Consider the following 26,987-nt stretch of genomic DNA (forward strand, 5'->3'; position numbering starts at 1 on the left):
TTTATATACTATATACATTTATATATATTTATAAAAAATACAAAATATATATGCAAAATTTGGTCTGTATTGTTACTTCTATATAAGTCCCATCTATTCGTATGGCCAGTGTTTTCCGAAGACAATTTTACTTTCATCCCAACTGTCCTTAGATTTTTATTAAGTTTTGATTATACAAACACGGAGAATGGATTGTTTTTTAATTGGAGTCCAGTTACCAGGGCTGCTTCCTATTTAAAGGAATTGAAATATTAACAATAGTACCTGTAATCAAGGCCAAACAAGATCCCAAAAGGCTTGCAATTTTAAAGTAACAAACCAATTGTGTTTGAGTTGCATACACTTAAATTTTCAAAGTGTGCCACGTAAGAGAAGGCAATTCATATGATGCCAGCAATGACATACGTTGAAGTGTTCATTTCTATTTATGGTGGAAGAATAAGCATACCCAACTTTTGTGGCCCAAAGAAAAAGCTGTGTCTTTTACAAGTCCTACACAACGCAAACAAAAACTTTATTTTCTTTGGCCCTCGATAATTTGGAAAATTCCTGGTTCAAAACCAACCTCTCTCATTCTTCAGCCCTGAAAGAACTTCCATCCCCTGAGAACAAAACGCAGCCTGTCCAGAAACCCGCAGCGGCAGAAGGACGCGAAAGGACCCTTCCGAACGGGTTCCGCGTTCTCCTGGGTGACATCATTTCACCTGCGCCTCGGCAAAACGGGAGGGAGCGAGGCCATCTGCCAGGCGGCGGCGGGCCGGCGCTCCCGCTGGCTGCACCCACACCTCCTCGCCGCCGCCACGGGAACAAAGAGCGCCGGGCCGCCCGGCCGCGCCCGCCAAGCACCAGGCAACCACACCTCCTCCTGGTTGCCTGGAACGGCCCCGCAGGCTCCCTACGGCCTACGGCTCGGGCCCGGCCCGCCCTCACGCGGGAACCAACGGCCGGGCGGCCAGTACCTGCGAGGGGAAGCTCCGCCCTGCGGGGCTGCTCCCGCGGCTCCGCGCTAGGCCGCCGCCTCCTATTGTGACCGCTCGCCCAGCCAGCGGCCAGCTCGCCAGCTCCGCCGTCCCCGGGCCTCCTCACCCCCGGAACCCGGGATCCGACCGAGGCGCTGTCACGGCGCTTCCTTCCTCCCGGCACCATCACACGGGCCGCGCCAGGAAGCAGCTGCACGCTCGGAGCTGACAGAGTCGGCTAACGCCTCGGGGGCTCCATCCTCTCGGCCCCCGGGCCCTAACTGCCGGGGCCGCGACACCGTCCCGCCCGCCGCACCCCACCTCGGTGCTCACGAACACGGCGTGCCGCGCGCCGGCGCACTACCCTCCGCTGCGCGCGCAGGCGACGCCCCTCACCGCCAGGCCGCAGGATGCGCGAGCACGCGGCACTCCCACGTCTCTGGTTTGGGTCGCCGCCCTCCTCTCCACCCAGTCCCCTTATAGGAACGAACCTAGCGAGCCCAAAGCGCGAAACCGCCAGACGCTCCGCCCCTTTCCCCCAAGGCTCGACTCCGCGCGCCGAGCCCCCTTTGTTTCCACCCCGCGGGGGAGGGGGCGGGGCGGCACTGCGCGCGTCCGGGCGCGCGACTGGGACTAGTTCCGGCAACAGAGCCCGTCGCACGGCGTCCCTGCGCAGCTCGGCCCAGCCCGCATCTCTAACCTCGCGCTCAGCAAGGCCCAAGCTACCGAACGCGACCCTGGGGTCGGCCCTGTCTCTCAAAACGTACACATCTTCTCACTCTACAGTATGGCTGCTGGCCCCTGCCTCCTCCCTCCTCCAGAACTGAGCAAACAGTAACTGACCTCACTCAATTCGAAATATGTATTCATGTGACCCGAGAAGTGGAATTTTTATTGATGCAAAAGGAGGTGATTAGACCAAGGTAGCTCACAAAGAAGCAAGCAGGTTGGAAACTTTAAACCTGACAGTTATTCAGACGCTGCTAAGGATGGGAAATGAAGAGGTACAAAGACCACAGCCGACATGGTGCTTGTCCTGATCACCTTCAGGATCTAAAAGGGAAGAAATATATTCCATAAAAGCACAATAAATTCAAGAAAAGGACAGTTAAGTAGTATTGGAGGCGAGGAGGGCTGTCAAGGGGACATCATGCAAGAAGTGGTCTTTAAGCAGATAGGAATTAGATGATGCCTTCAAGGATGGTGATCACATTTTAGGGTAGTCCAATCAGTAAAAAAAACAAAACAAAACAAAACAAAAACTCAGGTTCTAGTTCTTCTAGCGTTACCTTACACCAGTCTCCTTCCTGCTCTGGGCCTCAGCTGCCTCTAGCAGAAAATTAAGGAATCAGACTAAACTGATGTTCCAGGATCCTCTGAATTTCTACCTATGATTAACACTATATGGTAATTATTTGTGTACATTTATCTCCCATGTCTGACTGAGCACTGGTTCTGTAACCCCATGGTCCAAACCTACAGCCTGAAATACAACAGCAAGTGCTTAGCAACTCTGAATTAAAGTTCCAGCAATAAATCACAAGCTTTTACAATTCCTGGACAAAGAGAAGCTAGAAGGATATAACAGGCTCCAATAAACACATCCCCTCCCGCAGCCCCATACCCCCATTATGTAGTCCTGTTACCTAGCTGACTCTTCCTCCCCAACACTGTTAGTCTTCCAGAGCAGGCAGTTTGGAAATGATTACATCCAAACTGTAAAGTTTTTTATTTTTTTCTTCATTTCATAACAAGAGTCATAAATCCCATCCACACCTTTAGATGCATCCAATGCAATCTGTTCCTAACTTGTGAGTCACTCACAATTCCCAGTCTACTGCTGTAGACTCATCTGGCATTACAGATCTTCCAGCAGAACCTCAGCTGCACAAGCTTCCTTACATAATCCAGACCCTCTTGAAACCACTTTTCTTGTATACTTGGATATTGGTTCCGTGATGATAGGAGAAAAAAAAGAAAAAAAATGGGAAAGGGAAGGGATATTACCATTTGAGAACTCTCTAATCTTAAAAGCCAGATTCCTCAAGTGCTAAATTCCAGCAGCAAAAATCAATTACAGTCCTCCAGGGTTTCCACCCTTTAAAGCTCCTGTGAATCCCCCCCCTGGGCCTCAGCCAATCCTTTGTGAGGCAAACTCCACAAGAAATCTTCTCATGGTTATGATTTTAGCTACCTGGGCTCCTAGGGCTTAACTCAAGAAGTCTGCCCAGATGTAAACAGTAATCCCACAACTCAAGGTTGGATAGTTTGATATTTGTACTGTAACTTTTTCTCTAGTTTTCTTCACCAGAAAATCTAGTATCTTTCTAATAAACACCCAATCAGTGGGATAGGCTTTAAACTGGGCCACTTTTGACCTACTAATGTGGCAGGTGGTAAATTGTAAGAGGGCAATTGCTCAACCCCAGTCTTCCTAAAATTTTATTTGGTGTCTGTTCAAAAAGATACAAAGCCTTCTTGGAAGGGTGTCCAATACAACTTTCTGTGATAGATATGGCCAATATCTGCACCATCCAAAAGAAGGCCACATGTGGCTACTGAGCACTCAAAATGAGGCTAGTGTATCTAATGAATCGATCAGAATCAGTTTAAATAGCCACATGTGGCTAGGGATAGCACAGCACTTGTAGACAAAGTAATTGATTGCATCAAGAGCTTTTTGAGACTTCTGACTCCAAAATTGCTCTTTAAAATCAATTTTTACAACATAGGAAAAAACTGAATGACTGCTAAAAACTTCTTCCTGAAGTACTCAAGTAATTTAAGTCCCCTCACTTTTAAAATAAAACTATACCGAGGCTCAGTCAGTTAAGCGTCTGACTTCAGCTCAGGTCATGATCTCACGGTTCATGGGTTCGAGCCCTAGGTAGGGCTCTGTGCTGACGGTTCAGGACCTGGAGCCTGCCTGCTTCTAGTTCTGTGGCTCCCTCTCTCTCTGTCCCTCCCCTGCTCGTGCCCTGTCTCTCAAAAATAAATAAACATTTTTTTAAAATAATAAAATATTTTCAATAATGCTTCATATTTTCTGTACAAGTCTTACATATTTTTGTTCTTTGATTTATTCCAGGTTTTGTATATAATTACTAATTCTAAAAATATGATATAATTATATACATGTATATTATATAATTATATAGCTATAATATATAATTACATATAATTAATTCTAATAGTTTAGCATAATCTTTTTGAATTTTCTATATATATATATAATCCTGTTGGCAGAAAATAATGACCATTCAATTTCTTTTTTTCAAATACATTTTTCCTTTTGTCTTACTGCACTGGCTAGGACCTCTAGTACAGTGCTAAATAGAAACAATGAGAATAGGCATTTTTATTTAATTCCCAAACTAGAAAACTTCCAACATTTCACCACTAAGTATGATGTTTGCAGTAGGTTTTTGCAGATCCCTATAGCAATTAAAAGAGTTCTCTTTTATTTCTAAATTGTTAAAAGTTTATTATAAAGGGAAGTTTAATTTTATCAAAATTTCCTGCATGAGGTAATCATATAATTTTTCTGTTAACATGTGAATTACATTGGGGCACTTCGGGTGGCTCAGCTGGTTAAGTGTCCGACTTCAGCTCAGGACATGATCTCATGATTAGTGAGATGGAGCCCCACATCGGGCTCTGTGCTGACTGCTCAGAGCCTGGAGCCTGCTTCAGATTCTGTGTTTCCCTTTCTCTCTGCCCCTCCTCTGCTCACAGTCTCTCTCTCTCTCAAAAATAAACATTAAAAAAAATTTTTTTTAAATATAGGAATTATATTCACTGGATTTGTTTTGTTGTTGTTGTTGTAAAGATACATTTTTTGAAGTTTATTTATTTTGAGAGAGAGAGTGAGCTGAGGAGGGCAGAGAAACAGAGACAGAGAGAGAGAATCCCAAGAGGCTCCACACTGCCAGTATGGAGAGTCCAGGGCTCGAATTCATGAACCTCGAGATCATGACCTGAGTCAAAGTCTAGAGTCAGGCACTTAACCTACTGAGCCACCCAGGTGCCCTGACACTGACTGGTTTTGGATATTACACCAATTTTGCATTCCTAATAAAATCCTGTCTTATTTATTACCCTTATTATATATTGTTGGATTTGTTTTGCTAACATGTTGATTAGGATTTTTACATCTATGTTTTGTTTTGTTTTGTTCTGAGGGAGAGAGGGGGAGAGAAATGTTTTTAAAATTTTTTTAGATGTTTATTTATTTTTGAGAGAGAGAGAGAGAGAGAGAGAGAGAGAGCACACAAGCAGGGGAGGGGCAGAGGGAGAATCCCGAGCAGGCTCCTCGATCCGTGTAGAGCTTGATCCCATGACGGTGAGATCACAAACTGAGCCAAAATCAAGAGTCAGATGCTTAACAGACTAAGCCCCCAGGTGCCCCAACATCTGTGATCTTAAATGAAATTAGCTGTTATTTTCCATTTTTATAATGCCCTCATCAAGTTTTTTTTACAAAGATTATGCTAGCCTTAGAAATTAATGGGGGGAGCGGGGGGGGGGGGGCACCAGGGTGGCTCAGCCGGTTAAGTGTCTGACTTTTGCTCAGGTCACAATCTCCTGGTTTATGACTTCAAGCCCCACACTAGGCTCTCTGCTGTCAGCACAGAGCCTATTTCAGATCCTCTGTCTCTCTCTCTCTGCCCCTCTCCTGCTTGTTCTCTCGATAAGATAAGATAAGATAAGATAAGATAAGATAAGATAAGATAAGATAAGATAAGATAAGATAAGATGGAAATTAATTGGGGATGGGATGCTTGGATGACTCAGTCAGTAAAGCGCCCCCAACTCTGGGTCTCTGCTCAGGCCATGATCTCACGGTTCACAGGACTGAGCCCTGGGTCAGACTCTGCTAGCAGCAGTGGAGCCTACTTGAGATTCTCTCCCTCTCTCTCTCTCTCTCTCTCTCTGCCCTTCCCCTGCATGCACACGCTCTCTCTCTCAAATAAATAAAAACATTTTTAAAAAAAAAGAAATGAATCGGGAATGTTTTCTCTTTCTCTACTCCGTAGTTTCTGTAAGACTGAGGTTACAGATTAATTCTTTAATTGTTTGGTAGAATTTGCTGGTTAGCCAACTGAACTTGGAATTAAATTTCCTGTCAGAGTTGCAGTCTTTCCCTTATTATTTTTTTAAAGATTTTATTTTGGGGGCACCTGGATGCCTCAGTCAGTTGGACGTTCAACTTCGGCTCAGGTCATGATCTCGTTGATCCTGATTTCAAGCCCTGAGTTGGGCTCTGTGCTGTCAGCTCAGAGCCTGGAGCCTGTTTCGGATTATGTGTCTCTCTCCCTCTCTCTTCCTCCCTCTCCCTCTCCCTCCTTCTCTCTCTCTCCCTCCCTCTCTCTCTCTCTCCCGCTTCCCTGCTTGTGCTCTATCTCTCTCTCAAAAATAAACATTAAAAAAATTTTTTAAATAAAGATTTTATTAAGTAATCTCTACACCCAAATGGGGCTCAAACTCACAACCCTGAGATCAAGAGTCACATGCTCCACCAACTGAGCCAGCCAGGTGCCTGTCTTTTCCTTATTTTTTTTTTTTTAAGTTTATTGATTTTGAGAGAGAGACACAGACAGAGAGGCAGAGGGAGGGAGGGAGGGAGAGAGGGAGAGGGAGAGAGGGAGAGGGAGAGAGAGAAAGAGAGAAAGAGAGAGAGAAAAAGAGAGAGAGAGAGAGAGAGAGAGAGAGAGAGAGAGAGAATCCCAAGCAGTCTCTGTGTTGTTAGCACAGAGCCCTACTCTAGGCTCGATCTCACAACCTGTTGAGATCATGGCCTGAACTGAAATCAAGAGTCGTCCGACAGTTAACCAACCAAGTCAACCAGGCTCCCTTTTCCTTACTTTTTACAAAGGAGGAACAATATAATCTTAGGATACATGTAAGGAAGATCTCATACTGAAACTCACAAACTGCTTCTAGAAAACTAACTTCTAATCTTGTGACTATGAAGGGTTCTACTGCTGAAAATACACTTTCTAGCACACAGCATAAACAATAACCATGAATAAATTATACAAATGTGACAAACAGTCTGCCAAACAGTAAATATAAAATTTCATTTTGTTCTAAATTTTGCATTTCTAAGACATCACAGACTTTTCTAAACAAGATGATTATCTGAAGGACCTTTATAGGAGAGCCGACTCTGAGGCTATGGTCTTTCTTTGACACTTTTTTCACAATACCTTCCAGTATTTACTAAATGTCTGTTTCCCCCATGAAACTGTAAACTCCTCAAGAGCAGGTCCCATTTCTCTTTTGTTTGTTGTCACTGATGTCCATATTTGGAGAATGTTGGCTAGTAGAGAACACACAAAAAAGGAGAGGCATCTCTTATTTTAAGGTGTTCAAACGCATGATTCAAGAGCTGCAGATTAAAAATCACTTGTCCAGATGCTGAAGAACCACTCATGTAGACAAAAAATATCAGAGGAAAAAAAAATGGTATACACTTTTGGGACCTGCCAAAGAAGGTGTTGGGTAGAGAATGGCCTTCCTGTTGGGAGTCCATGACCTTTATAATGAAGAGGCAGTTTCCCACTGTTAACACTGTCAGGAATCAGGTTGTGCTGTCATCACATCCACTGCCAAGTCTCCTGATTGTAACCTCACTCCAATCCCAACCACTACTGCTGAACTAGTGGCCTCTATTCTGTGCTCTAACATAGGATTAATCATTTGGCTATGCAAATATGTATTCACTTGAGTCTTCTGGGCATTCGACAGAGAACTCCTTGAAGCCAAGGACTAAGTCTCACTGACTCTGGCAAGGGTTCTAGCATATGGCATGCACTCAGTAGGTTCCAAATTAATGATATGTGATATTTCATAGCAGTGGTAATTCCAATGTGTTTCTCAATAGGCAAATTCCCAAGAAGAAATGAGACACAAAAGCAGAATGGATAATAAAAGAGAAGAACAAGGAGACCAAAAAGAATTTCAAACTTTCCTCAAGTTAGCTCTGCTCACCCTCCTCCCTAAACGTTTCCCTCCCTCCACCAAAACCAGCTGAAAGGACCTAATAAGATGAAGCTACATAGTGGAAAGGTGTATTGGCCTAGCACTATTCAGGCTATACATTATCTATAACCATGACAAGATGTGATCTAATGCAAAACATCAGAATAAGCACTTTCACCCACAAGTGTTACCACCTATCAGAGTGGAAAGGTTATTTATCAGCAGCTGCCAGCTATAGTTGCTAAAGACCAGAAAGGGGCAGCAAATGCACACCCAACCCCAATTCTACTGAAAGCCTCCCATAATGTAGCCAGCTTTAGGATGGAAGAGTAGGCAGACTGCTGTTCCCACGGTACAGGTGTGAGATGCCAGGGACTAAACCATGACAGTTCTTAAGGCAGTGAAGATGAGAAGTGCTAAAGCAGAACCAGGTGAAAGGCCATCAGCCAGAAAGGAGTTCAAGATGGTTGAATACAAAAACCCGAGTGGGTTGAATAAAGAAACCCAAGCTAGGGGCACCTGGGTGGCACAGTCGGTTAAGCGTCCGACTTCAGCCAGGTCACGATCTCGCGGTCCGTGAGTTCGAGCCCCGCGTCGGGCTCTGGGCTGATGGCTCAGAGCCTGGAGCCTGTTACCGATTCTGTGTCTCCCTCTCTCTCTGCCCCTCGCCCGTTCATGCTCTGTCTCTCTCTGTCCCAAAAATAAATAAACGTTGAAAAAAATTTTTTTAATAAAAAAAAAGAAACCCAAGCTAGTCAGAAAGTGGAAAAAATAGAGACCCACATCAAATCAGAAATGGAGAGGCAAGGGTGCAAATAAAGCACACAATGCACATCATGGCATATTTAATCTCTGGAGCAGGACAAATGAGAAAGAGCGGACTCTGAGGCATGACGTGCCTTAACGCACACCCTTTGAAGCAGAGATCTTAAAGGTACCTTGCTCATTCTGATCTGGTAAACAGAGAGCATCTTGGGAGCAATTCTAATTGCTATGACTCTCATTCTAAACCGCTCCAGTGGCTCAATCTCAGGGCAAATCATACGCCAATACAATACTTTTAAAATATCCACTGGACAGGCAATGAAGAGAGTTAACCACATACAGATCTAGGTTGTTCAACAAAGCCTGTTAATTTTACTGTTAAGGATAAACCATCTCTTCTTTTTTTTCCTCTTTTTTAAAGTTTGAGAGAAAGAGAGGTGGAGGTAGGGAGAGGGGGAATAAGCACAAGCAGGGCAGGGGCAGAGAAAGAGGGAGAAAGAGGATCCCAAGCAGACTCAGTGCTGTCAGTGTGGATTCTGACTCAGAACTGAACTCACTAATGGTGAGATCATGACATGAGCCACAATCAAGAGTTGGACACGTAACTGACTGAGCCACCCAGGCACCCCAGGGATGAACCATCTCTTATTTGTAACATTAAATACTACACTTAGGGGCGCCTGGGTGGCGCAGTCGGTTAAGCATCCGACTTCAGCCAGGTCACGATCTCGCGGTCCGTGAGTTCGAGCCCCGCGTCAGGCTCTGGGCTGATGGCTCAGAGCCTGGAGCCTGTTTCCGATTCTGTGTCTCCCTCTCTCTCTGCCCCTCCCCCGTTCATGCTCTGTCTCTCTCTGTCCCAAAAATAAATAAAATGTTGAAAAAAAAATTAAAAAAAAATAAATAAATACTACACTTAGGTTTTTTTTCATTGTTTTGATATTATAAAGATAAAATGAATTCTCTCATACATACATATAGTTTGGGCTGCATTTGAAAATATCTCCTTAAGGGAGCCTGGGTGGCTCAATTTGTTAGACGTCCGACTTTGGCTCAGGTCATGATCTCAGTTTATGGGCTTGAGCCCTGTGTCGGGTTCTGTGCTGACAGCTCAGAGCCTGGAGCCTGCTTCAGATTCTGTGTCTCCCTCTCTCTCTGCCCCTCCCCCACTCATGCTGTCTCTCTCTCTCTCTCTCTCTCTCTCTCTCTCTCAAAAGTAAACATAAAAAAAAAAATTAGACACTAACATAAAATATGACCCAAAAAGCCAGTGAGCACGGGCTACACTTTTATAAGTGCTTCAAGAAAATAAATGAATTATAGTATAAGCACTGGTTAAGAAACAGAAAAGCACAGACAGACAACTAGCTCCTTCACTTTGAGGAAGACAATGAAAAAGTAGTTGCTGAAAAGGGACATGAGGATGATTGAGATGCAAGAAACATGAGAATGTTTTCTACACAGATCAGAACACAGGAATATCTTGTAATTTCCACCATATTTGATGGAAAACAGAATTTCCTGTAGGGAATTCCTGGTGAGTCTCATGTGACTGCATAGTTGATACCCTGCTCTGGATCATGCCCATGGCTGTAGACTTCTAACACCCCGCATTCAGGAGATGTGGCCAGCTCACTGAAAATGCCAATGTCCTCGTGGTCACTTCCACTGATGATATGCATTTTAGACACTGACTAACCTGGGTGGTTTTGCACAGATGTTGTGATAGATGGAACTTTGCTACAAACCCTGCACCCTCCTGCCCAAATCACATTCAACAGGCCTTTCCCAAACCTTAAATAAAAAAGTGTGTAACCTGACCAGATTCACACAAAACAGACATGATCACCTTAAATAAAAATCTTTAAGGCAGGACAACTCTATACAAGTATCAAATTTAAGCTCCCACAGTAAATTTATTGATCTCCTCTCTCCTTACTTTTTACTGTTACAAAAGTGTCTTATAAATAAAAACAAATTAAATTTAGAGGGCAATGACCTTCCAGAGGCCAAAACAAGAATGCCACATAACAGGGCACCTTGGTGGCTCAGTTGGTTAAGCATCTGACTCTTGATTTTGGCTCAAGTCATGATCCCAGGGTCATGGGATCAAAGCCTGCATTAAGAGTCTCTCTCTCTCCCTCTACATCTCTGCCCTCCCCAAAATAAATTAAAAAAACAAAACAAAACAGAATGCCACAAAACAATAATCTCAAAATATCTATCATTACAATGTGGTTTTTTCCAAGTAGGCTTCACGTCCAGCACAGAGCCCAACACAGGGCTGAACTCACTACTCTGAGATCAAGCCCTGAGCTGAGAAAGAAAATGTAGGGAACCATCTGAATGGAAACAGATTTCCTAAAAATAAGAGCAATGAAATACATTTCAGAAAGGACTACACTGACAGATTTGCTCCCAAAATAATTTTAAATTTCTGAATGGGAAAAAATTCATTAAAAATTAAAAGCTGGGGGGGGGGGGTGGGCTGGGTGGCACTGTTGGTTAAGCATCCGACTCTTGATTTCGGCTCAGGTCATGATCTCACGGTTTGTGAGTTTGAGCCTCACGTGGGGCTCTGCACTGACACTGAGGAGCCTGCTTGAAATTCTCTCTCTCTGGCCCTCCCCCACTCTCTCTTTAAACATTAAAAACAATTTTCTAAAAAATTAAAAGCTGGGAAACTTTTTTCAAGTATAACAGATGATTAATGTTCCTATGCAAAGGGATGGGAAAAGGGGAATATCCCAAAAGAAAAGAAAATTATGGGGGCGCCTGGGTGGCTCAGCCAGTTAAGCGTCCGACTTCGGCTCAGGTCACGATCTCATGGTCCGTGAGTTCGAGCCCCGGGTTGGGCTCTGTGCTGACTGCTCAGAGCCTGGAGCCTGTTTCAGATTCTGTGTCTCCCTCTCTCTCTGACCCTCCCCCGTTCATGCTCTGTCTCTCTCTGTCTCTCTCTGTCTCTGTCTCAAAAATAAATAAATGTTAAAAAAAAAAAAAAAAGAAAAGAAAATTATGCAAAAGACAAATCTTAAAAAAGCAGTGACTAAGTAACAAATGAACATATGAAATCTATACAACCTTGGTAGTAATCACAGAAATATCCATTGAAACAATTAGAAACCATTTCTCATTAATCATTCAGAAAGTAACTGGTATTATGAATGCTATTCAATGTGAAAAGGAAGTGAGACAGGCATTCTCATACGGAAGCATAAACGGATGCATATGAATGTGCAAAAAATATACAAAAAGAGACAAAGGCTGAAAAAAGTTCATATCCTTTGATTCAATTCTATTCTAATAATCTATGTTAAAGAAATACATCATTTGGAGGCACCTGGGTGGCTTGGTCGGTTAAGCATCTGACTTCGGCTCAGGTCATGATCTCACGGTCCGTGAGTTCGAGCCCCGCCTCGGGCTCTGTGCTGACAGCTCAGAGCCTGGAGCCTGTTTTGGATACTGTGTCTCCCTCTCTCTCTGCCCCTCCCCTGTTAATGCTCTGTCTCTCTCTGTCTCAAAAATAAATAAACATTAAAAAAAAATTTTTTTTTAATTAAAAAAAAAGAAATACATCATTCAAAACTTATTACACAGCTACAATAATCAAAACACTGTAGTACTGGTATAAGGACAGATACATAGACCAACTGAACAGGATAGAGAGCCCAAGAATAAACCCTTACATATATGGTTCAAGTGACCCCAAAAGGGTCAAAGAGTTCCAAGACAATTCAATGGGAAAAGAACACTCTTCAACAACAGTGCTGGGAACTCGATATCCATATACAAAACAATGAAGAGAGACCCTTACCTTACCCTATATACAAAAATTAACTCAAATGAGTCAAAGATCTGAACTTAAGAACTAAAACTAGAAATTTTAGGAAAAAACACAGGGGAAAACCTTCATGAGATTGGATTGCAGCAATTTCTTGGATATGACACCAAAAGGCAGACGAGAGAAAAATTAATTGGAATTGCTTCAAAGTAAGAATTTCTGTGCAAAGGTCACAACCAACAGAGTAAAAAGGCAGCCTCCAGAATGGGATAAAATATTTGCAAATCATCTGTCTGATAAGGTGTTAATACTGACACTACATAAAGAACTCCTACAACCAAACAAAAACCAAACCTGATTAAAAAATGGGCAAAGGTCTTGAATAGACATTTCTCCAAAGTAGATAAACAAATGACCAACAAGCACATGAAAAGATGTTCAATATCACTAATGAGTAGGGCAATGAAAATCAAAACCACAATGAGATACTACCTCATATGCAACAGGATGGCTACCATTAAGAACAATAACAGAAAATAACAAGAGCTGGCAAGGATTTGGAATGTAAAATGGTGCAGCCACTTTGGAAAACAGTATAGCAGTTCCTCAAAACTCTACAAGTATAAATGAACCGGCAATTTCACTTCTGGGTGTATACCCAAAAGAACCAAAAGCAGAGTCGCTAAGAGATATTTGTACACCCATGTTCCTAACAGCATTATTCACAATAGCCAAGACGTGGAAACAACCCAAGTGTCCCATCCATGGATGAATGAAATGACAAAATGTGTTATATATACATACAACAGAATGTTATTCAGCCTTTAAAAAAATGGAAATTCCAACATTTATGCTACAACATGAACATACCTTGACAACGTTATATTAAGTGAAATAAGCCAGGCACAAAAAGACAAATATATTATGATTCCATTTATATGAGGTACATAGAACACTCAATCATAGAGACAGAAAGTAGAATGGAAGCTGCCAGGGGCTCTGGGGAGAGATGAGGAGTTACTGTTTAATGGATACAGAGTTTTGCAAGATAAAAGAGCCCTGGAGATTGGTTGTACGATAATGTGAAAAGTATATTCACACTCAACACTACTGTACTGTACACTTAAAAATGATTAAGAAGGGGGTGCCTGGGTGGCTCAGCCAGTTAGGCGGCTGACTTTGGCTCAGGTCATGATCTCACAGCTCAAAGGCATGTGAATTTGAGCCCCACATCGGGCTCTCTGCTGACAGCTCAAAGCCTGGAGCCTGCTTCCAATTCTGTGTCTCCCTCTCTCTTTGCCCCTCTCCTGCTTGTGTTCTCTCTCCCTCTCTCTCAAATGTTAAAAAATATATATTTTTAATGATTAAGAAGGTAAATTATATGCTTAGGTGTATTTTACCACAGTTAGAAAAATATTTCATCACAGCAGCAAAAGAGATGTTTAAAAATATAAACCAGATCATAGCATTCCTTTCCATAAAACCTTGCAAAGTCTTCCCACAACAGGAAGAATGAAATCTAAACTTTCCCTGGCTTATTACCAAGTTCACGATCTGCCCTGTGCCTACCCCTTCAACCTCATCTCTTACCACTTCTATCCTCATCCACCTGGCTTGTACACACCAGTCTTTCTTCTGTTTGTATGATCTTTCTAACCTCAGGGTCTTTGCACTAACCCTTCCCTCTCCCTATGATGTTCTCCTTGTGGCCCAGATTTTCACAATTTATTCCTTCCTCTCATTCAGATCTTAGCTTAAGTGTCACCATCTTAAAGGCCTTCCCTAACACCTAATCTAGAGTAGCCAACTGCCCAATTACTTGTAGAGTGCTTATGAGCATCTGATTATTTGTTGGTTTACATGTACACTTAATTTTCTGCCCCTTTCACAAAAAATAAGCACCAGAAGAACAAGGACCTTCCTTGGTAGCCTTTTCACCACTCTACCCTGGTGACTCAACAGTGCCTGGGACATAGTAGGCACTTAATAAATATTTGCTGTAGGAATAAATGCATAATAGTTTTTAAAAATGACCTAAGCCTCCAAAATTAAAGACAGATTAAATAAATTACCATGTATCCTTATGGTAGAACATTATGCAGCCATTTTAACTGATGTTTCATGTATATACAGTGCAGAAAAGATGACCATACATAGTAAGTTCTCCCATCCTTCATTCTCTTCTTCTTACGTTGACATTACTCCCTAGTGGGGAGATTGAGGCTCCCTCCTCTTGAATTTGGGCAGGCCCGTGACTATGCTGGGAAGTGATGCTTTGTGACTTCTGAAGTTAGGTCATAAAAGGCCATACGCATCTTCCCCTCTTGGGGGGGACAATCAAGGTACAATGCTATGAGGAAGCCCACACTACATTTTAGGCACTCAAGCCAAGGGGCTCAGTTGAAGTCCCAGCTGATAACCAGGATTAACCATTAGACATGTGAGTGAGGACTTCAAGATGACTCCAGCCTCAGCCACCATTTGACTATAACTGCATGAGAAAACTCCAAGCAAGAACCACCTAGCTGAACACAGGAAACCTCAGAACCAAGAAAGATACAAGTGCTCTGCACCAAATGAATTTTAGGGTAATTAATTACATACACAGCCATAGATAACCAGAGCAATTTAGTTTTATTTTAACCATGCAGATAATGCAAAGTGATGGAGTTTTTTTGTAACAGTCTGTTGCTGTGTACTTCCCCAATTTTCCATAATAAGCACATGTAACTATGTAACTGGGTGCATGGTGAGATTTTTTTTTTTTTTTTTTGAGAGAGAGAGAGAGAGAGAGAGAGAGAGAGAGAGATAGGTAGGTGAGGGCAGAGAGAGAGGGGAAGAAAATCCCAAGCAGGCTCCACACTGTCTGCACAGAGCCCAACGCAGGACTCAGTCTCATGAACCATGAGATCATGACCTGAGCCTAAATCAAGAGTCAGATGTTTGGGGTGCCTGGGTGCTCAGTCGGTTAAGCATCCAGCTTTGGTTCAGGTCATGACCTCATGGGCCATGAGTTCGAGCCCCAAATTGGGCTCTGTGCTGACAGCTCAGAGCCTGGAGCTGCTTCGGATTCTGTGTCTCCTCTCTCTGCCCTCCTCTGCTCATGCTCTCTCTCAAAAATAAACATTTTTTAAAAATTAAAAAAAAAAAAAAAAAGAGTTCGTTGCTTAACCGAATGAGCCACCCAGGCGCCTGAGATTCGATTTTTTTTTTTTTAAAGCACGGGAGCCAGAACAATGAAAGGGATATTTAACTGACTTTTTTTAATTTTATTTTTTTTAATTTACATCCAAATTAGTTAGCATATAGTGCAACCATGATTTCAAGAGTAGATTCCTTAATACCCCTTATCCATTTAGCCCATACCCCCTCCCACAATCCCTCCAGTAACCCTCTGTTTGTTCTCCATATTTAAGAGTTTTAACTGACTTTTTTTTAAAGGACCATAGAAGATTTAGGAATGGCTTATAAGCATATAAAAAAAATGCTCAGCATACTTAGGAAGTATGGGAGAAATGCAAATTAAAACAACAACTGAGATATCCCACTACAGCTACTATAATTTAAAAGACGACCGAAGTGTGGGACGTAAACATGTGGATGTGAAGAAACCGGGTCCCTCATGCATTTGCTAGAATGTAAAATGGTGCAGCCACTTTGCAAAACAGTTTAGTAATTTCTCAAAATGTTAAAAATATATCATGTGACCAACTAAACAAAAACATACTTACATAAAAATGTTCCCAGCAGTGTTATTCATAATAACCAAAATATGGAAACATACCCATCAACTGGTGAATGGGTAAACAAAAAGCATTAGATGCACACCGTGGAATATTATTCACCCATAAAAAGGAATGGAATTCATGCTTCAAAATAGACAAACCTTGAGATAATCATGCTAAGTGAGAGAAGCCACACACAAAAGCCACATATTCTATGATTCTGTCTATACAAAATGTACAGAACAGACAAATCCATAAAGACAATGATTAGTGATTGTCAGGAGCTGGGGCAAGGGATAATGAAGAGTGACTGCTAATGGTTGTGGGTTTTTCAGTGAGGAATGTGAAGATTTTCCAAAATTAGATGGCGGAGATAGTCGTACAACTCTGGATATACTAATAACCACTATTTGCAATCATACAAATATAACTAGTTAATCTTGTTAATACTAAATTCCAATTATTACTTCTGGGTAGAAGGGTTAAAATTAGTTCTACATATCTTTTTAGAATCAAAGTGTAATTTTTAAAAAAACCTAAAAAAATTAAAATATCAAGGTTACAATAAAGTATACAGTCCTGAAAGAAAAAACAGTCACACATTTCCTACCTTCCCTGAAAGTGGTCTGCATGGCATTACACAAACCAGATTGGTACCTTCTTCTGTGACAAATGGAAGTTTTGTCCAGAAAAGACTTCTGCCCTGAGTAGCCATTCACATACATGCCAGTTTAGAAAGAATTCTCCCATTTCCTTCTCTCAAGTGACCAGCATTCTGGGAACTGTTCCAGGCCACTCTAGGAAAGTGTACCATTGAGGCTACAAATTAATTCATCTCACCCCCTGGTTCCATCCCCAGTCACATACAGATGAGTTAAAATTGAGGCAACTTTTAAGAAAAATCCTGTTTTGTTCCCAAATCTGAGAAATGGACCATGCCTGAAAGTTAAGTGAGGACAATAAGCGAGGCATCAACATGTGTTGGGACAATGTTTTCACAATCAGAATAGCTAAGCAATTATTTTGCATGACTTGTATAAGGGACAGAAGATCTGGTCTAGCTCCAGCACTGTAGGGTGACTCCTGAACAAGTCATTTCTCCCAGTGGGGTCACAGCTTCCAAGTTTGGTGTTTTTTTTTTTTTTTCAAATGTTTATTTTTGAGAGAGAGAGACAGAGCATGAGCAGGGGAGGAGCAGAGAGAGACGGAGATACAGAATCCGAAGCAGGCTCCAGGCTCCGAGCTGTCAGCACAGAGCCCGACACGGGGCTGGAACCCACGAACCATGAGATCATGACCTGAGCCAAAGTCAGACGGTCAACCGACTGAGCTACCCAGGCACCCCTTCCAAGTTTATTTTAAAAAGAGGGTTGGAGGGGTGCCTGGGTGGCTCAGTCTGTTGAGCGTCCAACTTCGCCTCAGGTCATGATCTCATGGTTCGTGGGTTCGAGCCCCGTGTTGGGCTCTGTGCTGACAGCTTGCTCAGAGCCTAGAGCCTACTTCGGATTCTGTGTCTCCTCCTCTCTCTGTCCCTCCCCTGCTCACACTCTGTCTCTCTCAAAAATAAATAAATGTGAAAAAAAAAAATAAAAAGAGAGTTGAATTATCTGAGTCCTATAATCCCTTCAATTCTCAAAGTGAGAGAATACTTTGAGTGTTGTGTATTTGTGTGAGTATGTATGTGTATGCAAACACATCCAAGTGCTATGTGTCAGGTAGCAGGCTCAATTTGTTTCTGCTTTTACAAAACCAATATCCATTTCTTAAAGAAGTCAGAAGCTGTTGCAAACATAAAGATCTTAATTTTTAGACATGCTATCCACAGCCTTCCTCCCTAGAATAATGCCTGATGATCCTATTCAAAACTGCTATCCAACTCTTGGTGGTTCTCATCCCACTTATTCTGCTCTACATTTTCTTTAATTCACTGCACTTATTGTAACATATTATTTATGTATGGTGTTTATTTTTATTGGCTGCCTCCCCCCAGCAAGACTGTACACTCATGAAAAAACAGCAATCTTTGTTTTGTATCCTGATATATTTCGTAAGTGCCTAGACACATAGCTGCCAGTCAATAAATCTGACTGAATCAGTTGAATAAATTATAAATACACAGTCAAGAGGCTCTAATCCATTCTCTCCATTTCCCTCTGGGAAACAATCATAAGTATACAACACACAGCAGGCAGGACAAAGGGGAGAGCAGTTTCTCACAATCCTTTGATCTGTTGGTCAAATGACAAAATCCCTTAAAGTTCTCTTCCCTTCTCCCCGTGTATTTTAAGAAAAAAGTGCCATCTCCTAAAAGCACAAAATCGGTCATAGAAAGATGCAGAAATTAGGAGCAAAAATATTTCCAAGTAGATGGCAAGCATCTTGTGGAGGTAGAGAGAAATCTCATCTCCAGACTCTATCTGGAGACAGAACAGAGCACAGTTTGGCATCACCACTACGAATGAACAAATGGAGAAAAGCATATTATACTTAGCAGAGGGAAGAAAAACTTAACCCCAAAACATCTTCACAATTACAAAGCACAGTTGTAAGCAATATTACTGGCCTAAAGTGATTCTGCCTTTCCCTCTATCATCACTTTTTTTTTTTCCCAAATGCTCATTTCTAAAATCTCTGGTATACTGAATTTTACAGAGCTAACTATATATAGTCTAGCAGTATCTTTCAGTGGTTTGCTACTAAAAAGTTAGAAGTTAAATCCATGCCTCTGGATTACTATAATAATAAAAGAGACTCTGGAATGCTAAAAGCATACCACTCTCTCTGTAAACAGGCTGAAATCTGTCTCAGCAAAGCTCACAAAGACAGGGAGATCAACACACAGAACAAAGAAAACCATTTGGAAAATCCCAATGACCAACCAAACTTCTTGATCTAGCTCCAACAGGATGAGGGAGGAGGATCTTGATTAAAACAGCAGAGAAAAGGATCACTTGGATTGGTTTGCCTGGGAAAACTACCAAGGGAGTGATACATTGCTCCATGTAAGACACAGGAAATGGGAGGGAAGCCACTGGAAACTGATGATGGAAAAGACTAAATTTAAGTCCATCCAACATCAGCAGCCAGATGTTCCAAGCACCAAGCCCACATTAGTATCTACTTGCAAGGGCTGGGCCATCAACTGTGCTGATGAGTACTGGAAAGTCCCCAAGACCAGGCTGCTTGAGAGAAGAAGCAAAACACCAAAATGAAACAAAACCGCCAACAGTTCGGACCTGATTTAAAAACCAAACAAAAAATGAAACAAACAAAAAAAAACCTCAGGCCCTAAGCAGGTTTCTTTTGCATGAATTAGACAGGTTCCATTCTTAATCCTCAACATTTCGATTGGGCTTTGGAAACAGAAAAAAAAAAAAGTAAGTACGAGAAGAAATGGTAATGCAACACAACCAACTAAAAAAAAAAAACAAATCAAAGTGGCTAAGATATTTCAAACTAGAAACAGACACAAATTGCTGAGACAATTAGCAGCTTTGGGAGCACCTGTTCATATATTAAGATAATCCACCCAGTCTGTGCAAGAAACGAGGAAGCAAAGTGACAGGGACAAGGATGAGCATTAAAAAAAAAAAAAAAAAAAAAAATGGAGATTTTACTAAGAGACAGCCCACTTCCTGAAAATTATCCTCAAGTGTTCTGGAGTGGTCTAATAATCTGACACATACAGCAGCAAGGCCTTCTGTATCTCAAAATCGTGCCTCCCCAGGCACACTCTCCTGGCCCCATGTCCACAGTTATGCAAGTGAATCCAACAATGTAAGGGCAGCATGCATTTTCACCATGATAGACATCAACACAGACCTCACCTTGTCACTGTCATCATGACAAATGTGGTCGTGATGGATGGACTGGCACTGAAAAGAAGCACCAACACTACCTACAAGAGAAAGGGAGGAAAAGTTAAGATGCAGTAAGTCCTTACATTTAAGCTGTTTTTCCAATTAAAAGTGCTTTTCTATCATCCCATCTTATCCTCAACAATACTCAGAAGTAGGCAGGATAGAGATTGTATTATTCATGCAGCTTAAACAAAACAAAACAGGGAGAGGCTGTCTTGCACAAAGTAGCAGTCAGTGAAGTGGTGTATCTGAAACTAGAATCTTGTTCAAACCCCTTATTCACCACTTTGTACTATACTGAGCAGTCAGCTTTCAAAGTATGGCCATCTAAGTAAGCACAACAGCCTTCAATAAGGCAAACCTATTTAAAAATATAGACAGGGGCGCCTGGGTGGCGCAGTCGGTTAAGCGTCCGACTTCAGCCAGGTCACGATCTCGCGGTCCGTGAGTTCGAGCCCCGCGTCGGGCTCTGGGCGGATGGCTCAGAGCCTGGAGCCTGTTTCCGATTCTGTGTCTCCCTCTCTCTCTGCCCCTCCCCCGTTCATGCTCTGTCTCTCTCTGTCCCAAAAATAAATAAACGTTGAAAAAAAAAATTTAAAAAAAAAAAAAAAATATAGACATACCCTCTTCAGAGTATATATACTTCCTTTGAGAAAAAACCTGATACTATAAACTCTTAGCATATAGATAATACCATCTAATACACAATTATGGGGCACCTGGCTGGCACTCAGCTGGTGGAGCACGCAACTCTTGATCTTGGGGCTGTAGGTTTGAGCTCCATGTTGGGTATAGAGAGATTACTTAAAAATAAAATGTTTAGGGGCACCTGGTTGGCTCAATCAGTTAAGCATCCAACTCTTGATTTCAGGATTGTGAGTTTGAGCCCCAAGCTGGGTGTAGAGATTACTTAATAAAACCTAAGGGGCACCTGGGTGACTCAGTTGGTTAAGCATCTGTCTCTTGATTTCAACTCAGGTCATGATCTCATGGTTCATGAGTTTGAGCCCTGCATCAGGCTCTGTGCTGACAGCGCAAGCCTGCTTGGGATTCTCTCTCTCCTCTTTCTGCCCTGCCCCATTTGCACATGCCCCTCTCTCTCAATAAATAAACTTTAAAAAAATAAAATCTTAAAAAATGTTTAAGGGGCACCTGGGTGGCTCAGGTGGCTGAGCATCTAACTCTTGGTTTTGGCTCGGGTCGTGATCTCATGGTTTGTGGGATTGAGCTCTTGAGTTGAGTTCTGTGCTAGCAGTGCAGAGCCTGCTTGGGATTCTCTCTCTCCCAATCTCTCTGTGCCTCCCCCCACTTTGTGTGTGAGCGCACTCATGCACGCTCTCTTTCTCTCAAAATAAAAAACACTCGGGGCACCTGGGTGGCTCAGTCGGTTAAGCGTCCGACTTCGGCTCAGGTCATGATCTCGCGGTCTGTGAGTTCGAGCCCTGCATCAGGCTCTGTGCTGATGGCTCAGAGCCTGGAGCCTGTTTCAGATTCTGTGTCTCCCTCTCTCTCTGACCCTCCCCCGTTCATGCTCTGTCTCTCTCTGTCTCAAAAATAAATAAACGTTAAAAAAAAATTTTTTTTAAAACACTTATTTTTAAAATAAAAAATTTTAATGTTAAAATTTTAAGTTTAAAATTTACAAAATTAAAGCATTTATATTTATTTTTTTAATGTTTAATACACAATCATATAAGATTATAAATCAGTTGTTACTTTGAAAGTATACTTTTTTACTACACCTCTTTGTTAATTTGAAGAACTATCTCCTAATGACTGCTTTATAATAGTGACATTTCTAACCAATAGGAAAACAAATGATTATTCAATAAATGATTCAACAACTGATGAGCCATTTGAAAAAGTTTGGTTCCTACATCACACCATACAGAAAATGGTGGCTCAAAGATCTATATAAATGTAAAAACAATGAAATCAGTTTTAAAGGAAATGTAGACTTAAAAAATAATCTTGGGATAAGAGAAACTTTCTGAAAGATAGCTAAAACAAAAGGCATAAACAAAAAGTCAGCAGGCATGACTGCCTACCAAAGATGAGCAAACCCCTTCTTCTTATGTATGAGAATTTGACCTTGGGTTAATCCCTCTTAAACTGATTAAAACAACATGCTACCTATATGTCGCTTGGCAACACTGCTTATTATATAAAGTTGCCAAACTAGTAAATTGCATCGGCATCTAGAAGTACAACGAACACTTAGTAGCAAGCCATGTTTTTGAGCTTCTCTGAGTCTAGTGACACGTAATTAGGCATGTCCCTTGCAGAGGATCCTTGAAACTATGCCTATGGATTTCTCTGTGGCACCCAAAGTGGTTATCATCTCTGAACCTGAGTTGTCAAAAGAACACTTTGGAAAGTATGAACTGTTACATGAACTTCCACAAGGACTCCCATTATCTTTTTTTTTTTTAAAGATTTTATTATTTTTTTTAATGTTTATTTATTTTTGAGAGAGACACAGACAGCACGAGTGGGGAGGGGCAGAGAGAGGAAGACACAGAATCCGAAGTAGGCTCCAGGTTCTCAGCTGTCAGCACACAGCCCGATGAGGGGCTCAAACCCCGCAAGATCATGACCTTAGCTGAAGTCGGACGCTCAATCGACTGAGCTAACAGGCGCCCCTAAGATTTTATTTTTAAGTAATCTCTACACCCAATGTGGGGTTTGAATTCACGATTAAGAGTCACATGTTCTACCAATTGAGCCAGGCAGGTGCCCCAGGACTCCCACTATCTTATAGACAAGTTATAGTTATCATCCTATATCCTTCTGAATAAAGTGTTGCCAAGTGAGACCTATGGTCTTTTTATCATTCTGAATACATAAATGCTTAGTTGAACCTAAGACATCTGCCACCCCTGCAGACATTACATTGTATTTTGTAATATTCACCACACCATCAATTCAGATGTCCAATTATTCCACGTGCAACTGAGAAAGAATGCTGCCTATTTTGACACATTTTCTTAATATTAAACTTTTTAATTTCATACATATTGAAGTAACTCTTTTAGACTTGTTTAAAGGTAGATTTTTATCCTATGTTACTCTTATGCATTGATAAAGAGAAAATACTGTCAGAATGGCTAAGATAAAAACTCAAGAATGGGGCGCCTGGGTGCCTCAGTCGGTTAAGCGTCCGACTTCGGCTCAGGTCATGATCTCACGGTCAGTGAGTTCGAGCCCCGCGTCTGGCTCTGTGCTGACAGCTCAGAGCCTGGAGCCTGCTTCAGATTCTGTGTCTCCCTCTCTCTCTGACCCTCCCCCGTTCATGCTCTGTCTCTCTCTGTCTCAAAAATAAACAAACATTAAAAAAAAAATTAAAAAAAAAAACTCAAGAAATAACAAGTGTTGGTGAGGATGTGGGAAAAAAAGGAACCCTCACGCACTGCTGGTAGGAATGCAAATTGGTGCAGCCACTGTAGAAGAGAGTGTGGGGGCTTCTCAAAAAACTAAAAATAGAATTACCATATGACCTAGTAATTCCACTAATGGGTATTTACCCAGAGAAGACACTAATTCAAAAACATATATGTACCCCTATGTTTATTGCAGTGTTATTTATAATAGCTAAGATATGGCAGAAACCCAAGCGTCTATCAACAGACAAATGGATAAAGATGTGGGGTGTGTGTGTGTTCAAATATTCCTGAGCCATAAAAAAGAATACAATTTTGCCATTTTGCAATGACACGGATGAACCTTGAGCATATAATGCGAAGTGAAATCAGAGACAAATACCATATGATTTCACTCGTGTAGAATTTAAGAAACAAAACAAAACAATGAAAAAGAGACCAACAAAAACCCTAGAGTCCTAAATACAGAGAACAGGTGGTTGCCAGAGGGGAGGTGGGTGGGGGTGAAACACATAAAGGGGACTAAGAGTACACTTACTGTGATGAGCACTGAGAAATGTATAGAATTGTTGAAATATACTGTACATCTGAAACTAACACTGTATGTCAATTATACTTGGAAGGAAGGAAGGAAGGGAGGGAGGGAGGGAGGGAGGGAGGGAGGAAGGAAGGGAGGAAGGAAGGAAGGAAGAAAGGGAAAATAATTACATTGGCAATAGCAGAGAAAATTTTTAAAAACTACAAAGAATAAAAAAAACTTACCAGAAGGATGCCTGGGTGGCTCAAGTAGTTAAGTGCCTGACTCTTGACTTTGGCCCAGATCATGATCTCATGGTTCAGTTTATGAACCCAAGCGGGCTCCACCCTCACAGCACTGAGCATGGGGGCTGGGGGCGGGGGGAATTCTCTCTCCGCCCCTCCCCCACTGGTGCTCTCACATATTCATGTGCACTATCTCTGTCTCTCGAAATAAATAAACTTTAAAAAAACAAATTAATCTCACTCAATCACAGGACTAAAAACACTAAATAAAACTGCAGCATACACAGTATGTATAGTAGTGACAACACATGTAATATATGTCATCATAATCTACTCATGTTTACCTAAGAGAAGCCTGATTCCTTACGTGAATTCAAAAAAAAAGAAAATTTATCAAGAAAGTATTAAGATAAAATTTATCAAGAAACAATGTCAAAAAGTCTGCTCTGAGATGCCTGGCTGACCAAATTGGTAAAGCATGCAACTCTTGATCTCAGGTTCACGAGTTTGAGCCTCACGTTGGGCATAGAGCTTACTTTAAAAGATAAATAAAATATGGGGTGCCTGGGTGGCTCAGCTGGTAAGTATCTGACTCTCAGTTTCAGCTCAGGTCATGATCTCATGGTTTCGTGGGTTCGAGCCCCGTGTTGGGCTCTGTGCTGACAGTGCAGAGCCTGCTTGGGATTCTCTCTCTCCCTTGCTCTCTACCCCTCCCCCACTCAGCTGTCTCTCTCTCTCTCCCTCTCTCTCTCTCTCAAAATAAATAAAAGTTAAAAAATTAAAAAATATATAAATATTAAAAATTAAAAAATAGGGGCGCCTGGGTGGCGCAGTCGGTTAGGCGTCCGACTTCAGCCAGGTCACGATCTCGCGGTCCGTGAGTTCGAGCCCCGCGTCGGGCTCTGGGCTGATGGCTCAGAGCCTGGAGCCTGTTTCCGATTCTGTGTCTCCCTCTCTCTCTGCCCCTCCCCCGTTCATGCTCTGTCTCTCTCTGTCCCAAAAATAAATAAACGTTGAAAAAAAAAAATTTTTTTTTAAAAAAAATTAAAAAATAAAAGTTTGATCACATCAAAAGATGCTGGAAAGCATTTGATATTATCAATATCTATTTTTCAGAAATACACTTATGAATATACTTAACAAGTTTTTGACACTGGATGATAATTTCGGGGAGGATGCGGGGGAGAGACACAGTTGCCAAAAAGTACACTTATGGATAGAGTAATATAAACCACAACGTGCCCTCTGGTATTATTATCAGTTAACATCATTTAACATATTCCAAATCCATGATTTGGAAGAAAGAATTATACAATAATGTCCCAAATATTAAAATCTCCTGAGAAAGTAGAATGACAAATTAAATCATGACATCAACTATTGTGTCAAAAATATGGTAGATGTGTTTTAAAGAGGAGTTAGTAAAATTATACTTCCAGCCACTATTAACCTAGTAATATTAAATATAACCATGTAATATTAAAGTTAGACTAGTGAAAGAAAACCCTAAGAATTGACGGTTATAAGTATACATTAGATACTTTCAAAGAGGTACCAAGACAGACATTATTTTACTCTTCCACAAAACCCTTGTATTTAACATATCATGTCAGGGGCACCTGGGTGGCCAGTTGGTTAAACGTTGACTTCAGCTCAGGTCATGATCTCATGGTTCACGAGTTCAAGCCTGCGTCAGGCTCTGTGCTGACAGCTCAGAGCCTGGAGCCTGCTTTGGATTCTGTGTCTCCCTCTCTCTCTGCCCCTCCCCTACTCATCCTCTCTCTCTGTCTCTCTCTCAAAAATAAACATTAAAAAAATTTTAACATATCATGCATGTCATCTGTGTTTCTATTGAACACAGTTTAAGAAAGATGCAATTGTGCTGGAAACAGTTCACATCATATCATTTAATGACTGTGGGAGAGACCACCACTTGGGACCATCACCAAAAACTTGGGACTCCATGAAAGCTGGAGAGATAAAGACTGAGATACATTATTTAGCAACTTAAAAATCTCTTATGAAAGAAAGTATTAAAAACAAATGAACAGGGGTGTCTGGGTAGCTCAGTCAGTTAAGCGTCCAACACTTGACTGGCTCAGGTCATGATCTCATGGTTCATGAGTTCAAGCCCCCCATCTGCACTATGAGTGCAGAGCCTGCAGGGGATTCTTTCTCTCCCTCTCTCTCTCTCTCTCTCTGCCCCTCCCCCCACTCTCTCGACAGCTCTCTCAAAATAAAACACCTTAAAAACAAAGAAACAAAAGAAAAGTCCCACAAATGAACAGACATCCACAAATAAAACAGAAACAAAAAACAAAAAACAAAAACCACCTAGACACTGACTTTACACCTTTTCACAAAAATTACTCAAAATGGATCATGGACCTAAATGTAAAACATAAAACTATAAAACTTACAAAAGATAACAAAGGAGAAAATCTAAGAGACCTTGGGTTTGACAATGAGTTTTTAGATACAACACCAAAAGCTTAATCCATGAAAGAAAAATGTGCTAAGATAGACTTCTTTTAAATTAAAAATTTCTGCTCTGTGAAAGACATTTTGAGAATAAAAAACCAAAGCCACAAACGGCTGAAAATATTTGCAAAACGCATATCTGATAAAGGACTGGTATCCAAAAATATTCTAAGAACTCAAAACTCAACAGTAAGAAAACATACAACCCAATGTTAAAATGGGCTGGGTTTCTCTGTGACCTTTTGCCCTGAATATCAGAGCTCACTCTTTTGCCATTAAGGGAAGGGCCTTTG

The 26,987-nt window shown here is 41.6% G+C and overlaps 1 protein-coding gene across 9 annotated transcripts in view; it reads right to left on the reverse strand.

Moving 5' to 3' along the window:
* Positions 1-26,987, reverse strand: part of RNF38 (ring finger protein 38) — a 132,084-nt gene that overhangs the window by 50,202 nt on the left and 54,895 nt on the right. For 2 of the 9 annotated variants that reach the window (XM_086683505.1, XM_086683504.1), the window contains exon 2: positions 20,039-20,109. In XM_086683505.1, coding sequence (XP_086539631.1) covers positions 20,039-20,109 — 71 coding nt within the window. Of the gene's footprint in view, positions 1-565; positions 744-959; positions 1,290-1,450; positions 1,475-14,558; positions 14,726-20,038; positions 20,110-26,987 lie in introns of those variants that run through there. The other 7 variants (XM_086683509.1, XM_086683507.1, XM_086683506.1 and 4 more) reach the window with 6 other exon arrangements.

Source organism: Puma concolor, chromosome D4 (assembly GCF_028749965.1).
Source record: "Puma concolor isolate L17-30 chromosome D4, mPumCon1.1.hap2, whole genome shotgun sequence".
Taxonomy (NCBI): domain Eukaryota; kingdom Metazoa; phylum Chordata; class Mammalia; order Carnivora; family Felidae; genus Puma; species Puma concolor.